Source organism: Cuculus canorus, chromosome 2, assembly GCF_017976375.1.
Source record: "Cuculus canorus isolate bCucCan1 chromosome 2, bCucCan1.pri, whole genome shotgun sequence".
NCBI classification, from domain to species: Eukaryota; Metazoa; Chordata; class Aves; order Cuculiformes; family Cuculidae; genus Cuculus; species Cuculus canorus.
The window spans coordinates 22,958,388-22,975,569 of NC_071402.1; the positions used below are offsets into that span (position 1 = coordinate 22,958,388).

A 17,182-nucleotide genomic window follows, 5' to 3' on the forward strand; every position below is an offset into this window, starting at 1 on the left:
TCAAGCACTAATGACTTGCTTACAAGTAAGTATATGCATATCCCTATTAATATCAACACATCTTCATGCATCTAATCCATTCACCCACCCTTCCTCCCAGGAGATGCACCAGCCAGCACACAAAACAAGTTAAAGAAGTGACCCTTGTACACCTGCATTAAAGGGAAAAAGTCACTCTATTTCCTCTGATCTCTAGAATATAACTGCAGGCCAGAAGGCAGGCAGACAAACCTGTGCCACCAGGGAGAGTGGCACAAGCTGAGTCACCACCCTTGTCTGAGGGCTGAATAGCTGAATCCCAGAATTAGAACATCACAAATTCTCTGCCTCCTAAGAAATACATTACGTTCTAGATTAAAAGTGCATCCATAAACAATTTAAAAGGATTCACAGATGTTAAACATATGCTACAAACATTAAGTTAAAATAATATTAATGATAATAAACTTCTATGAAGCAGGTTACACAAATTCATGGCTATTCGGAGATGGTCTTAAAGGAGCCTAATACATGATTAAACCTTTAAATACTATTCATAGTTGGAGTGAAATCCAAAATCCAAAATGGGGCTACCAGTGCATTGTCAGACCATCCTTTGAAGACAGAACAAAATTAATACACACCCGTGTCGTTAGAAAGCTTCTCTCACTGCCTGTTTAAAAGGTTCTCCCCGGCACATCCTGCCATTTGCTAATCTCCCTCATAGACATCTAATCCTCAGTTAACTACACAGGGCCTGAACACTAATTCCGTATTTCTTCACCAGAGCCCTTTAAGGATCTGCATTTTTAATACAAAGGGAAAACTTCATAGGGCCTCACAATAATTTAGCTTGGAAGGGACCCCTGGAAGTTATCTGGTTCAACCCCTACCCTGTTCCTGTTCTAAGCAGGGCTAACTTCAAATTTGGATGAAGTTACTCATTTAGATCATATGATGATAAAAATGGAAGATTTTACTAAATGCAGCTTGAAGCTCATGTGGGGAACCTAGTTGGAAGCCATTCTGCCCTAAAAAGCCCAATACCCACAATGTAAGACTCAAAGAAAACAAAATGTACTTCAGAAACGCTGTACTTGGCGAGAGCTAAGGCTGTATTTTAGCTGTTCTTAAGAAAACACTACTGAGCAACATCTAGGTCTTCCTTCTGAAAATGCTGAGGTGAACTGTGCTCTTACATTTCTTACACCTGACAGGGAGTACTATATCAGTAAGTCTTACTACACCGCGCTTTGCTCATGTTTGCAGTCCAAATAGAGAATATGTGCCAGAGTGCCTTAAAAGTCAGCACAGACCTATTTAATCTCAAACTAATGGAAACATAAAAGACATTCACTTTAGCACAGATAAAAACTCAAGCACAGCACTTGTTTTGCAGAGCACTGTTTTACAGAATATGCATGATAAGCTGACTCGTTGGGGTAAAGGGGCTGAAATGTGCCAGTAAACCATGAGTGCAGTAGAGTTGGAGGGTGTTGGCACTGCAGTGGAACAAACTCCTCAGCACATACCTTCCAAGGTATGAGCATTATAGCACTACAAGCTTGTAGGGACTAGCACAAAAAAACAGGCAGCCTTCAGAAACAGCTGTGACGTGGCATACTTGCTCTTTTAACGTGTCATGATAGGAGTCATTTGGTCTGGGGTGGTGGTTTTACCGTCTCAACTATCCCAAAAGACAAGAAAAAAAAAGAGTAAATAAGTTGGAGAAACAGTTCAGCCAGAACTATGACGATAAGACGAGGCAGACAGGAGATTCAGAAAGAGTTGCTTTGACCAAAAGCACTGGACTTCAAATAATGCTAGCCTCAGTGGAGGCTGCAGCATTTGAAAGTCGAAAGGCACTGCATGAGTAGGACTGTTTAGGGACCGATTCCCAGCTCTGGAGGAATCTGATCACCCCTGAAGTCTTGCAGTGCTCTCTCCAATTAACCTTGCTTCATTTCCCCCTCCTCTCTGCCCCCTCTCATTCCTCCCATTCAATAGCTTGGTTCCCTCAGGCGGTCAAAACAAGATAGACTTTGTCTGCTTTGGTATGGGGACTCCTTTGACAGGAATCCACTGCAGATGGCTGCGTGTGTAAACTACATGTGGGAGGGAAGAAGCGCTTGATGTCTAGACACTCCCACAGATTTCAACTTCAGGCTTCTTGGCAGCAACTACGTGTTCTTCCTCTGCTAAAATCTCCCAAGCACATGGATAGGGCAGTAGTGGCTGAAATGGGCTTATAAATACTTTAGATGGGATGAACGGTGAACAGGTCTTTCAGGATAGCACACCAGAGCCCGCGTCTCCCTCACTTCTCTCTGGGACTGACAAAATCTGGACATACAGGAGTCCTGTGTGCTTCTTTACAGTCACCATAACAATGGCATCTTCACGTGGGCTGCTACTGTTACTGGATCAAAGAGTGGATTAGCCTTTGAAAAACTAAAGGAAACAAACACTCTGCCCCTCCTGAGGCACAGACCTTGACTTCCCAGAAGCAGAAGGTAGAAAACCATTAGGTATGTATGCAAGGAGCAGCTCCCCTTCACGACTACTGAGGACCACTCCTTCTGCACAGTCTCCATCCCGCTTCATAAGACCCCACAGCCCATAGCAGGGACAAGTCATTTCTAAAAACCATGGTACAAGCTTTGCAGTCATTGTCAATATACCCCACCACATTCCTCTGCAAGGTACCAGAGCTTTCTATATTCTGCAGTCTTCCTTGTAACATCTGGAGGTACTCTTAGACTCACCAATGTCAAGGACCCTCTGTTTAGCTGTGTGCTGCCGAGAATGCCAGTATTTCCAGTATTTCAGCTGTTCGTCTCTGTTCTTATCCTCACTGAAAACAACCATGACCACGCTCTAAGAAAATCAAAAGTAGGAGTTGTGTTAGTTAATTAGAAACACAAAAAATAGAATGTCCTATATGCCTCTAAATGCTGATCCAGTCACCCCCTCCCCCAGTACTTTGGTTGTAGAAGACTGCTAGTTTTCCTTCCAGTCCAATATTGCAATGCATTTAAGAAGAAATGTAGTTTTAAAATAATGCAGGGCCTATGATTTTGTTCTTGATAGTCCAAATAAAATTTAATCTTATTCTTAGACTTAAGATGTCTAAGTTGCCTTAAGTAAAAAGTGGTCATTTCAAAGTCAGAGAACCCCCAATTCCAATTCTGATCCAAGTCCAGTCCAAATGCTGGAGTTCAGATTCCTTGTCATTCCGGAAGATGACATTACACTGTAAAGGACATGTTGTTGTGGAGCTTAGGCTCACTGGCTAAAGGCAGGATATTTTTATTTTCCTATGCACGGTCCATATACCCTTGTCTCAGGAGCAGGACACTTGCACATGTGTATTTCATGACACACTCAGTGTATCTGTCTATTGAGATTTGCTGAGCTTTTCAGTTCAAGTTCTGAATTCCCTTTGTTAAACTGTGCGATTGAAAGGGAACTTTGAAACTATTCAAAACTTCACATAAGTAATAAAGGCTTTTTAAATAAGCCCTGCTGGAAGCAAAGAAAACAAAAAGCACAAAACAATGAAAGAATGCTTATACTAGGTAAACTGAAGTGAAAAGAAATCACAGAGGAAAGAAAAATCACTTTTAAGTATCTTCTTTTGTTCTCATTCTTCCTTTAACCCTGAGTCACCAAGCTCATAAAAAATATCATCAAGCTGTTTCATAAGTCGAGGAGATGGATCATGACTGATTCATGATCTATGTCCCTCCACACAATCACCATCATAACCCTTCACATGCTCTGTCATCTCCGTATCACCTATAAAAGCCATCACTGCATCTTCCATGTCTGCCTATTGCGTGGGCACAAGGCAGCGTACGCTGTGGATGAGTCCCGAGTTATGCCTATGCACACCGGCTGGCCACCAGGTGCGTGACGGCTGGCCAGCCAGCTGATGCAGTAATCAGAACTGGCAGTGCAGACTGGAGCTTTTCCATCAAGGACAGTATTAATCTTTTTCCTCTATGAACCACTTACATGGAACTCGCAGAGGTTTAATACCTTCAAAACCTCTTGCTTCTCTTTCACGTTTGGATGGAATTGCCAACAAATTAACTGTCACTCCACTAGGAGCTTTGTAAACAAAACAGGATCGTGAAAGTCGCACGTAGTTTCACATCTTCTATAAACTGTATATCCTCCAAAAGAAATGGTCTCATCTCTCTTTTTATGATTCCCACCCTTCTGCATCCACAGCTTCAAAACTGACGTGGCTGTGCAGTGAACAAAACTTATGAGAACTGGTGAGCTCCTGACTCTCATTTCAGCTGCTCAAGTGCTAAAGCTGGCACCACAAAGGAGGAAGGAACAGGTGGCTGGCAGGGAGAGAGACTTTCAGCAGCAGAGAAGTCTTACATCAGCTTCAGATAACAACAAAACCCCATCAACAGCCTCATGTCCTCAGGAAACCAGGCTAAAAATTAACTGCTATTCAGCTTCACAAATCCTTGCCTTTCTTTAGGAAGAGTCTCTCTAAACTTCATGTATGATAGAAACGTAACAGGTTTTGTCTGCTTCACTGCTCACATTGACTTTCATTGGTTCCTTTGACTAAAGTCGCATCATTTTTATAGTACTTCATTTATTTGGATGGAAACACTTTAGCTGCCTCTCATATATGCAGCCCTTCCAGCTTCAGAGTCAAATTTGCAGGTTAAAAATTCTGAGGCTCATTGTTCATTCCAAGGTTACTGGGTTAGAATTTGCTTACTCAAAAACATTACCGGAGAAAACAGGAGGCCTGTTCACCAGGCAGACGTTGTTGAATACCTAAGCTCCAGTTCTACCTGTGGAATCTAACATGCATCCATTTTGTAATATTTCTGGGTGAATATCAAGTAGAAGGTCACACTTAAACCACGTAGATGATTTAAAACTTATTTCACAACGGACGGCTTCAACTCTTCGCATCTCATCTGAAATGCTCTGGAAAGCAGCCATTAAAGCGCATGAGCAAGTGAAGCATTACTTTTACATACCAGACATAGCAGTTCTCTGACTTTTTTCTTCGATCACAGCAATAAGTTCACCAATGTGAGGTACAATATCTGTGCCATTAACATTATGCCAAACCATAAACTGAGGAAGATATGTATATAATTAACTCATAAGATCACACTTTGAAAAAACTGGACCTCAAAATATTTGAGACCACCCTCATTATTACTCTCCCACCTTTACATGGGCATAAGAGCAACATTTCTCTGTCTCCACCCACAAGAAAAAGAAGTAATTACAAACCAAGCAACCACAACTACATTTATCTGTAGAGCTCCATTCCCACCCAGGAAAGAAATTGGACTGTACCCTGACTTTGCTGATGGGATGCCGGAAACATTTGTTGTCACCCGTCTCGCTCAGAGTGATGGCATAGAACTGTCCTTTGTTCAAGTAGGTCATGGGCCCCTCCCCTTGCTTTTGACGCAGAGATTTGGTAGCTTCTAACGTGTACTGAAAAGTGCTGCTGAAAAGACAAGGAGAGAAACACCAACAAAATCCATATCACCTTCTCCTTTTCTCTTGTCCCCATTTATTATGCATTTCATGCATTGTATAACCAAAGCATAAGAAGACAGTAATAAAATTCAAACATGTTTGTCCAAAACAACAGTGTATCCTTAACTTTCTAGGTCAAGCAAATAATCTGGATCATCATAACACTGCTACAGCAATATGGAAAAAAAGGGCAGACAATAACGTTTTTTTCATTGGACAGTTAAAAAAGTTTACTAAAATGTACAAATAATAACAACATTTAAATCCCCACTTGAAGAGAAGGTGGAAGAAGAAAAATAACGTGATCCGCTGTCTTTCCATCCAAAGGAAGAAATTTCAGACAGTTTAGTATCAATTATTTAGTTTTGTATTATCGTTCAACCAAATAAAGACAATACCTAAGTGTATTTAGCTTATAAATGGAAATCCAATCATTTTTCTAGTTGCTTAAGTTACAGAGCAAAGCAAAACGAAGGTAAAAAGCAAACCCTAACCTACACCTGTCTGAACCACTGATGGCAGTATCAGCACTTCCAAGCAATGCAGGTACTGCTGACGTGAAGTCAGCCACTCCCACACAGCAGGAAGGCAGCACAAAGGGGACTGTGGTCCCTCTCCCTCCCACCAACCATGGTTTGTGCTGTCGCAGTCCTTCTGTCCTGTGTGCAAGGGGAACAGAGGCTCTGTTGACACTGGCAAGTGGTACGTCCCTGTCCAAGTGCACTGGAAGAGCAGAACCACAGGTGCTGCAGACCCAGCATCCATCCTGCTGGATACACTTGTCCTATGGATTGACTGCCCATTAGCAGCGGCGGCACATCCTGATTTAGAGTCACATGAAGGGACTGCAGGTTGCATGCTGCAAGACTGCTGCATTGACACATGCCAAAGCATGTCAAATGCCCTGGGAGATGCATCCCAATACCTCCCACCAGACAGAAGGCCTAATGAGAGGGGTTAGAACTAGATGATCTTTGAGGTCCCTTCCAACCCAAACTATTCTATGATTCCATGATTCTATAATTCTATGAGGATGTATGCCGAGAAGGGCTCAGAATGAACCAAAGTCAGACACACGGTGTCTTAACAGAGCTGCCTACAGTCTACCATGGTCTGGTCTTATGTTTCCTGGCATTCTGTTTATTTCAGAAAGATGTCAAAAAATGTAATTCCCAGACACGCTGCACCTGGCCCATTTGGCAGTCTTTGAGTGGTACCACTTCGGAATTTTCTTCTTGTTCCCAGCTGGCAATCAAAGTGCACCCTATAGCAGGATTACTATTACCCTTAAAACTAAATGCAGCTACTCAAATTATAATACTACTCTGAATCTCGCCACGAGTATTAACTACAGCCCTGTGTAGTCTTTAAGGGATTTTCTATCAGGCTTCAAATTATTTCCATATTGACCATAGGGTGCACTTTGATTGCACATTTGGAGGTTTTGTTCTAACGTGGGCCTAGGCCATAGCATGAAAGACTTAATGTCTGAGAATTGTTAATAATACCAATGCTTCAGGATTCAATTTTATAAATATTCAGTGTAGTAAGTGAGCAGTCTTTGCTAAGTATCTGTTTCCTACATACTGCCTACAAACTGACTCAGTGCTGAGCTCACTGCAGTTAATGATTGTTTAGTATATTCATCAGAAAAAAAGATCAAGCTGTAAGGAACCTCCACTACAGAAGAAGTCACATGTGTATGCCAGGAAAAATATGTAGACATGTTCCTGTTTCTAAAGTGAGAGTAATCCCTTGGATATAAACAATTTATTCACAAGCATGAAATGAAGCACCTAAACTTCACCGATCACAGCCTTTACTAGACAGTGACTCTGCAGTGTTTGCCCATTCTACGCGTGTACTTTTCTGCACTTAGGGAGGACACTATTCCTCCCAAATCGCAGGTTTTGAAATTTTAAAAGACTTTTTGGAATTCCTAGTTTTTTTTACATGGTTTGTAATAGATACTTCATTTATATTATTTTATAGGTAAACATGAAGTACCACAAGTGTAAAAAGACAGAAAACCTACTAGAAGCAACTAGAGTAGTAACCTAGAAAACCAGAAAAAGTAACTAGAAAAACAGAAGGGAAAAATGAAGATGGGAATTCCAGAAGACTGATGGAGCCAGTTCAACCATCCTGGACACCAGGCTTGTCCATTCTGCCATCCTGAAAGCTAGGGAAGATTTTCCATGAACTGGCTGCCAAAGCTGTGCCCTGTTACCTGGGGAAACTCTCTTAACAGTTTTAATCTCACGTATCTCTGTGGAGCTTGAGAGGATTTGCTAACATAAAACAATGCTGAAGGAAGATAAGAGATGAAGACACAAACCGGTCAGATATTAAAGCTAATATGCACAGTAGAAGGGGAGTGAGGCTGGGGAGCATCAAGGGAGCCCTGCAGGTACTCCTGGGTGATGAAAGGGAAGGTGGGAAGAGGACACAGTCAGCCTCTCCCCGATACATTCCTACGTGATGCCAGTCGACGCATTTCAAAGCTTATGCCATACCTTGTTTGTTCGTAAATATATTCTTCAGCCCCCACTGACACACTGCGATACTTCTGAAAAATAAAAACAACAATTAAATATAGTTCAATACAATCAAAATGTAAATACTAACAGAAGTAGAATTGTCTGTTTAAGGACCCCTCAGAAGAAACTACCAACCATTTAAAAGTCAAAATCCCCAAAAACTGGAGTGGATCCTACACGGCCTTTACACTAAAACTGAAAGAAACAATTCATTTCTGTCAAGCTTTTGATTTTTCATAACCTAACTGCTACAGGAATGTAGTTGAAAAAAACCTTCTAGCTTATTTAACTCCTTGCCTATACATGAATATATTCTATAACAACCTGTAAAAATATACTCAATCTCAAAGATAAGTAGATTCTCGAGAGAAATTGTAGTTTTCCTAAAGATCTCATTTTTTTTTGTTTTGCTTTTAAAACTATGTGTGTGGTCAGCTGTTCTTAAGGCCTACAATGAAATGCTGACAAAAATTTAGACAAAAATCTGTCTATTTTGCATCGGAGATTATGTTTGAGCAAAATGCACAATTTACCAGACGAAGGGAGACCTACAGTCACTCTTTAAAACATGAAAACACATCTATAGAAAAAAAATTGTCTACAGTGGTAGAATTCTGAAAGAATGAAATCTTTTTGTACAGACTAAGCAGAGATTTGTACTCTGTCTTCCTGAACAAACAAGCCTGTTTGTACTCTACTACGTAAGCCTTGCTGCTGCTTCTTGGCTTGCCTTTTGCCTGAAACATGTTTTTGCTGATGTCTCTCCAATTCACTGATGGATCATTACATTTAACCTCCAGAATTTCTTTTGTGATCATCAGCTGGCAATTTAAAGCTGTTTTGTTTCCAGAAGCACCAAGTCAGGCAATTCTGAAAACAGCTTTTAATTTTACCTTATGCACAACTGCGCCACAACAAATACCCAGTCAGATGCTAGTTAAGTGCAAAGGTATTGTGTACTAGCGAGGAATATTTCTTGAAGATCAAAAGCCAAGGATCCGTGAGCAGTAGAACAAATAAGCGAAATACTCTAAGAAATGTAACTTTAAGGGGTATTACAATAAGGAGCATCCCAAATGAACACGCTACCCAGATTTTATATGAAGACTACAGGTTGACATTGTCAAAAATATTCCATTTACTTACCTATCCTCAAAAATTTTGTCTGTACTATAAAGGACTGATTAATTACTCGCAGCTAAATAAGAATATGAAAGAAATGAGAAAGGTATATTTATAATTGTTAAAATTGTATCCGAAGAACATAGCAAGTCATTGACTGAAGTGTCCACTACAACAGGGATCTAAAAAAACTCAACATGCCTTCAGTATAACAGAACTAAATCGCTCAATAAGCATGTTGAAACAATTTCTAAATATGTATTCATAATGTGCTTAAAAATTGAGCACATATCAGAGCAAATCTACTGCAGCCAAACCTAGCCATTCTCACTGAGTGAATAGGAAAACCAGTAAGAACAATGGTAGCACAAGTTTCTCTTTTGGTATGTTTTGACCTTTTAGCTTATGCTCTCCTCACAGCTGCTTCATAGACACTGCTGTCCCTGCACACCAGCCCGTGGCTGGAGAAGCAGTCAGAGCACCACAGGGGTGAAGCACATCCTGGGATTTGCACAGTTGAGAGGAAAAAAAAAGATGGGCTAAGTGTTGAGTGGGGCTGCAACAGGGTGGGAAAGCTCCTGCTGCTCCTCCACCACAAGCATGTGAGTGTTTGGGGCTGAAAGGCCATGAACAGCAGCACACATGTCACCTAACAGCTACAGAGGGGGACCAAGGTAAAGTTAGTCTCCCTGTACTGTTAATAGTGGAGGTGAAGATGTAGAGGAGTGACCATTCCATCCACTTTTCGCGATTAGATTTGAACTGCCTCTTTCTCTGCCGTCTGCAAAGAAAGCCTAGATGACAAGTATTGTACCCTGCATGAACTGATAATTTTAAAAAAATATGTAATAAAATATTACCATTGCAATAAAAATCACCAGTTTGGGATGCAAGACCAACATATAAATGTAAATTTATTTTTTACTCCAAGTTAAACAGCTTTGCCCACTGGACAGTACTTTGTGCAGTGCAGCCTGACTTGGCAGTGCTCAGCAGTGCGTCTCAGAGCAAACCAGAACAGTGGACTCCATCAGCTACAGCACCCCAGGGAAAGCCAGGGGTACAGTACCACTGGATTCCCACAATAAGCCATTTACCACTAACAAGGAAAAATAGCTGAAATTACGTGATTTGATAACATGGAGCAGTGTTTCTAATCCAACAGTTGATCTTACTGATTTTTCAAGAGCAAGCAAGATTTGTTCATTAATTATTCATTTAGTTGACCTACATGTGTTCTGTATCTGAAAATGGATTTCACCTCCAGGCATCCTGATCTATAATGCTTGTGTGGAGACAATTTACTTTTCTATAATACACATACACAAACACACAGTAAACTTATTATGTAGTCAGTCAGAACAAGACAGTCTTAACATACTTTTGTTACATTTACAACTGCATAGAGTTGAAGGAGAAAATGTCAAGTTTTACCACTTGGTATCTCTAATTATTTGCAGAGCTATTGTCAGCTTGAAATAATTTTTACATTTCTACATTTCTGGTTTGTTTGCATTACTCTGCAGCAGCTAAAAGCAGCCAGAGGGTACTGACCATATTAAAGCTGACTATTACAATTGGTTTGCCTCAGCATAACTGTAAAATAGTTTCGAGGTAGCTCCTTGTCTCCTCCATCTAATTCCCGTACAAATACATGTGCCAGGCAGAGTCTTTCCCTGCCTCTAGTCAGCAAATTCCACTACTTTTCCTCACTTGTCCATGTTGCAGAGTTGAGCTTAGTGCAACAGAGAGCTTCTGAATAAATAACTCCGGTTTATCCAGCAGCTGAGGCTGACACGGCTCATTTGCACTTTCAGAAGAACATTAAGAATTTCCCACTTACTAAGTGGCTGCTATTTCTTACTGATACCTATAGGTCTGAAGGTGGATCTTGTCAACAGAAAACAGATCTTTCAGAATGGCAGCTATCCTCTGTTTCACATAATATCTACCCCAAAGACAAAAGATCAACATCTATCATTCTCAGTTTCCTATAAACAACTTTAAAACTGTCTGAAATGCCTGATGGTGCTCCCCTGTAATCAGAACACAGACTGACAGGAACATGGCAAGAAGCAAGGATGAATTTGTTCAAATAAGCATCACTGTTCTTCTAGCCGCTCTTGCGGACAACTCAACTCTCCTTGCTTACAAGCTTGAATCTTATCTTGTTTACAGCTTTTTACTGAATTCTTAGATGCTAATTTGAGGTGAGAAACTTACTTCTGTTCCTCCATCTTTGAAAGTGTCGCTGTACGTACTGTCTGGAGTGCTGCGCTGGTCATCTTTGAGATAATTTGTGTGGGGAGCAATGTTGGACACTTCAAAGTGTTCAAAGATAACCCCTCGGTGCTCCTCATTTTCTCCTCTTGTGTAGTGTGTTTGTGGAGTCATAAAAACAGGGGTGAACTCCTCTGCTTTAACCACAGTCACTCCAGTCCCAGTGATGGGTGTTGAGCTCCCAGACACGTTTGTGCTGTATTCCCTTTTGGAAGACTCCAAAGGATCCTGGTTCAAGGAAAGGTTAACTGGCACTGTCTTCAGCACTTGCACACGGTTTTCTCCCCCACTTAAAGTACTCTGAGCTTCCGTGGTATTAAGACAATTTCTGTGTGAGACAAAAACCAAAAAGTATTATGAACTGTCCTGATAGAGTACATCTCCTCCTTAAACAGCTTAATGTTCTCAGATGGCAGAGAAAAAGATCTTTCAACTCTGATAAGCCATTGCCATAAGAAGTAGTACATTAACAAATATAGTACTAACTAGGCAAAAGACATTGTAAGGCAAGCAGAGAGATCCAGAGCTCTTTTAACAGCTAGGGAAAGGATAACACATTTAATTTGACCTATAATTAGTATGGCCTGTTATGACAAATTCTGGTTATCTGGGGTTGCTTTTGCCTTGGCTTGTAATTTGGATGCAAAAATCAATCCACCAGTGCAACAGCCTTTAGGCACAAAATAAGCATAAAGAGTGAGGTGAGATACGGACTACTCACAGTGGATAATTTGCATGTGAAACAGGCAGAATATCAACAGCAAAATTCATATGGTGATGCACACTCTTTCAGGCTGTTGACAACCTCTACTGTTTGTGTAACTCTGGTAGCAATGCTCTTCAGAAAGAGCAACCCCAGGAATCCCATTGTATCAGAGCAGATCAGTAGCAATAGCAGCTGCAATGTAACCTCCAGCAGCATTCCCAACTCCAGCAGCACTCCAACCTCCAGTAGCATTCCCACGTCTTCCCGCAGTTGTTGTCGAAAACAATCTGATTGCTCATAGTAGTTGGACTGACATAAATTGTTAACTCGTAAAACTTTAAGTACATGTAACCGCTTTGTTTTCAACCTAGGAGATACCTCCTGGCACCACAGTTCCTCTCTCTTCTCTTGGCTCTCCACTGAAAGCCAGTTTTGTCAATTACAATCAACTCAGGAATTTTGCAGAGGAAAACCGTCCCTCAAAAGAAGTTTCACATTTGGTTTTGAAACACTGAATTTTATACTACTACGTATTTAAATGTCCACCTTACACAGCTAGCGGAGACCACCTTAGGCTGTCCTGAATTAGCTACAATGAATAACCTTTGTGTAGCTCCTCTCTGCTATAATTTCACATGATGATATCTTCCTGTATGTAAAAACTTAGCTCTTTCTACATAAATATACACTCTCTGTTGTGCACGAGTCTTAATAAAGGCAGGAGTCAGCTTCCTCTGACTCATCAAGTCCCTTTTACCTTACAGAGGAAAGCTGAAATCTGAGACAAGTGAGAAAAGCATTTTGAGTGAATGATTTCGAGAGTTGCTTTATTTACTTCCGAACAAACTCTAAAATATGTTAAATAAAACTGTATAAATCAGGTTACTGCGGCCAAACTGCTAACTTTGTTCTCTAGAAGAAAACTGAAAGAAAAGCAGCCAATAGCCAACCACCAATATAATCTGATTTTACTGATCTGAGCAGCAGCAGAACAACAAAATGAAACACAAACTAATAAAAAAACCCTTTCTGCTACTTTGTAAATTGCATGTTTAATAATGCTGTGCAATTTTTCTAATAAATTAAAAGTAAAAAGAACTAAAGCTTGTTTCTCAAAACAGCCTTCATTCTTTTATCTTTTGGAAACAAACCATAAACCCTCAGGCTATCATAGCTCCTTCAGGTCACAACTGATCAGCACTGTTAGTAGCTGGGTGTATGATTTGGAATAATACTGTACCTTTTATCTTGGTCTTCTTGATTATCACTCACTTTGTTAACAGACAACAGCCTTTTATCTCTGGGAACCTGAGAACAACACCAGGCAAGGGGTCAGGTAAATGCAACTGTCAGGTATTTGCAGCTTCAGACTATGCTACTGCAACAACTAGAAACATATAACCGTATCAGTGTTGTCTAGTTCACAGACTCGAGGAACTGTTTTTCTCTGGGAGACTGATTATAAACAGAATTTCCAACGGGTAAAAATGTAGGGATTGTTTTCTTTTCTAGTTCTTGGGCACATGAGTTTGGAGGAAAGCACTCTTGTACTATGTCCTCATCTTTGGAATATCAAGCTAGGTCAAGCTATCTGAAAATCAAAGCTTATATTCCCAAACACACACACTTCCCACTGAATAATAAAAGATGAGAAGGAAGACATGATACTTTGATGAGCTCCACATGGAGACCCTTCCAGCTCAGATGAAAAGGGTTTTCAATTAAACCACAAGTGCCAGCTAAGTCCTCCTGTCACAAGGCAGTCTGGAGGGCAAAGGGGAAGTTTGTGGATCTTTCCTTTTCCTAGCCTGGGGACAGGTCAGGGCATCCTGGCATGTCATCAGAGAACATTGACTTCTGAGTGCATCAACAGCCATGTGAAGTAAAAATCCAGTCAAAGCTGGCACCTCAACGGACTAAGAATTAACACCAAGTGACTTAAAAGATTTGTCTTGTCACATACCGGTTTCCTGAAACCAGCACAGACATGAAATCACCAAGGGCAATGTTGTTGCCATGACTGTATTTTTTCTTTTCTTGAGGAACCAGCAATCTGGGTGCTAAAACTTCCAATCTTTTACAAAAGAAGGTATATCCACTCCAACACAGTAGTTACCTTGGGATTAAAGAGCAAAAATAGACCTAGGAATGGGCTAAAACTGTGCCTTTTATCTTCAAATAAATAAATATCAGGAAAATATTCTAATTTAGATCAAGAACAATATTACAGTGCACTACAGTAGCCAAGGTTGGCATCAGCTCTACCTGCAAGACAGCAGCAGAGTCAGGGAGCACTAGTCCGAGCCTTTCCTTCTCTTAGGGACATCCCTCCCTATTAAGCGTCCTCTTGGTCAAAAATACCCTTTCATATGTTTTAGGTGGGATGCAAACCACAGTTTGCACATGTTGATTTTTCTGTTAAGATGATACATTTATCCCTGAAGGAGGGTCTGTGTTCAGCTAAATATCACTACAAGAAAAAGGCAAGTGAAAAAAAAAACAACCAGCTAAGTTCAAATAATTCATACTGACCGGAAAAAATACTTCAAAAAAACTACTCAGCATGTCAGAACAAATGAGCCAGATGATAAATAAGGGCAATTTGAGAGTCTGGTGCACTGGAAGTCCTCTATATTTCCACACTACAGCACAGAGGTTTAAGTTAGGTTTTAAGTTCCTGTTTGACAGCATCAACAAGACTTATCCTTTTCTCCCAGTTTAAGACAGAAATACTTATGATTGAATGGTGGAAATGGCTCTGAGATTAAAACAGTTTATTCCATCTGAACCCCAGGATTTTTGCAACTGCTTGAGAAGGGAAAGGGTCATTCGCTGTTTTTACTTAAAAAATCTCCAGCAGATTAATGAACTGCTACATACAAAAGTATTACTAAAAGAGAAGCCAATGTTCCAGATGCTCAAACACACCCCAGATTTTACAAATCCACATTAACTTAACAGACTCTGGCACTGTGGTAACTGCCAAGTAGAGAAAAGCACCATTCTTCTTTCTCATTTGGAAAAGCTTTTCTCTACTGACGACACCACACATAAGTAAGAAACATCTCTTGAATTATCAGTACAGAAATTAAAACAATGCCTAACCATAAGGCTGGTATATGGCATCTTGCCTACAACCCCCTCTCCTAAGCACTTATTTAATAATCATAGCAGAGACTAAAAAGACCAACCCATTCTCTAAAAGCATTTGCAATAAATACTAAAAGCTAAAGGTTTCGATTTTAAATTTCCTTTCCTGCTATTTCTTGACGAATTACGAGGGGAGCTGGCATTGTTTTGCTGGCTTTCATAGCAGATCCAATGCAGGCACAGGTTGCTCCAGGAGTACCGACAGTTTAAGTGAAACAAACAATTTCATACTTCAGTGCAGGATTCCATTTGCAGAGTACGAATGGGTCAGCCTAGGTTTCAGAGTGAAATTTTTGCACTATGCAGAGATGCACCTACCTGCACCCTGTAGGATTCACCTCTGAATTCAGTAGAAATCTCAAACATAGCTCTGCTTAAACACAGCTCAGCTTAAACACTATGAAATACACAGAAAATGAAGAGTGGTATCAAAATGGCAAGTAAAGCCCTGGGCTTAGAACTGAAACTGTGAGTCAGTGCTTCCCCTGTAAATTGACTTAGATCTCTGCCTCTGTGTCCAGCTCCATTTCTGTCCCCCACCTTTCTATTTAGCCTGCAAATTTCCAGCACAAGGGCTAGACCTCACTGTATGTTTGTATACAGCCTACTGCAATCATTATACAAATAAAAAATAACATGGGAAACTGTCAGATGAGAGATATTCCAGTTAAAGAGCAAACTAAAACATGTGTGGAATGAACCAGAAAAGCAGACAAATCTACAGATGGACAAGGTCTTCCCTTTTCCACTCTTTAAAGAATACTTCAAGTATCCAAGTACAAATAAAAAGGGGGATAATTCATTCAATGCCATGCTCAAGAAGAAATTATGGCTGCAAATTTAATATGCAGATTCTGATTCTGTTTTTTCTCTCCAGAACTCAACACATCAAAACAGCCTCAGCCAGGCTTCCTAAAACGGAAATTTTGCTTGATGCAAATATCAGAGAGAAAACAAGATGCAGTGATCTCCCACTTGGAGAACTGGCTCTTTTGATGCCTTTTAGAACAGTCCCTTGCTAGTACAGCAGGGAGTAATAATGACGGAGTTACCTACTTTATAATAGTCATACAATAGGCCAAGAGCAGCAGCACTGTCCTCATCACCGTTTATGCTCATCATAGCCTTGGTGGCTGCTGTTAGGGGATTCTCCAAATACGACTTCCAGGCTTCATCTTCGCTGGTGTAGGCTCGTCTGGTGTTGAATGAAGTGTCATTTGGCACTAAGGCCACAAGCCGCTTGTTACTGCATAGACAGGAAGAATAAAATGGTGATCTAGAAGGGGTCACTTTATTCACAGGGCATGTTAAGGAACATCACGTAGCTTAATGAAAGTGATATGATTACATCAAGCAAGAACCTCTGCATTACTCTGGGTGACATTTATTTATCAGTGCTAGGCATCTTCAGTACTTAAGAAAAACCAAATATCTGCAGATCACATGATAATCACTCAAATGTATTTTTACTAATATATAGATAGAGCTATCAAAATATTTTTAAACTATTTGACAAAAAAAGAAGGAACAATATAATAATATTTTGATCTAGGATTTTTGCTAGATATACACTTAGTCAGGGAAAAATACATTTCGTTAAAATCTGTTATAAAGAAGGCAGCATGAAAGAAAAAGAAGAATTTAAGAGTAATCTAGTATTCACCTAAACCAAGTATAGCTCAGTATTTAAAAACCAGGCACACCTTATAATTGAGCTGTTCACTGCTTTTGGAATGCAATTTGTCAGTAATTTTAGAGAGGTTTTCTGCAACAGGACATAAGCAATACAACCAGTGGATGGAGCAGAAGTCACCAACATATTTGGTCTTGTTTCCCACCTTATCACTCACCACATGCAGTTACAGACCCA

General features: G+C 40.3%; 1 protein-coding gene across 4 annotated transcripts in view; it reads right to left on the reverse strand.

Annotated features, from left to right (window-relative positions):
- The window catches only part of GRHL2 (grainyhead like transcription factor 2), a 68,547-nt gene that overhangs the window by 39,178 nt on the left and 12,187 nt on the right, over positions 1–17,182 (reverse strand). For 3 of the 4 annotated variants that reach the window (XM_054058132.1, XM_054058129.1, XM_054058133.1), the window contains exons 2-7: positions 16,369–16,558; positions 13,403–13,470; positions 11,400–11,784; positions 8,031–8,083; positions 5,326–5,482; positions 2,745–2,856 (exon numbers count right to left, since the gene is read on the reverse strand). In XM_054058132.1, coding sequence (XP_053914107.1) covers positions 2,745–2,856; positions 5,326–5,482; positions 8,031–8,083; positions 11,400–11,784; positions 13,403–13,470; positions 16,369–16,558 — 965 coding nt within the window. The remainder of the gene's footprint in view (positions 1–2,744; positions 2,857–5,325; positions 5,483–8,030; positions 8,084–11,399; positions 11,785–13,402; positions 13,471–16,368; positions 16,559–17,182) is intronic. The other variant, XM_054058131.1, reaches the window with a different exon arrangement.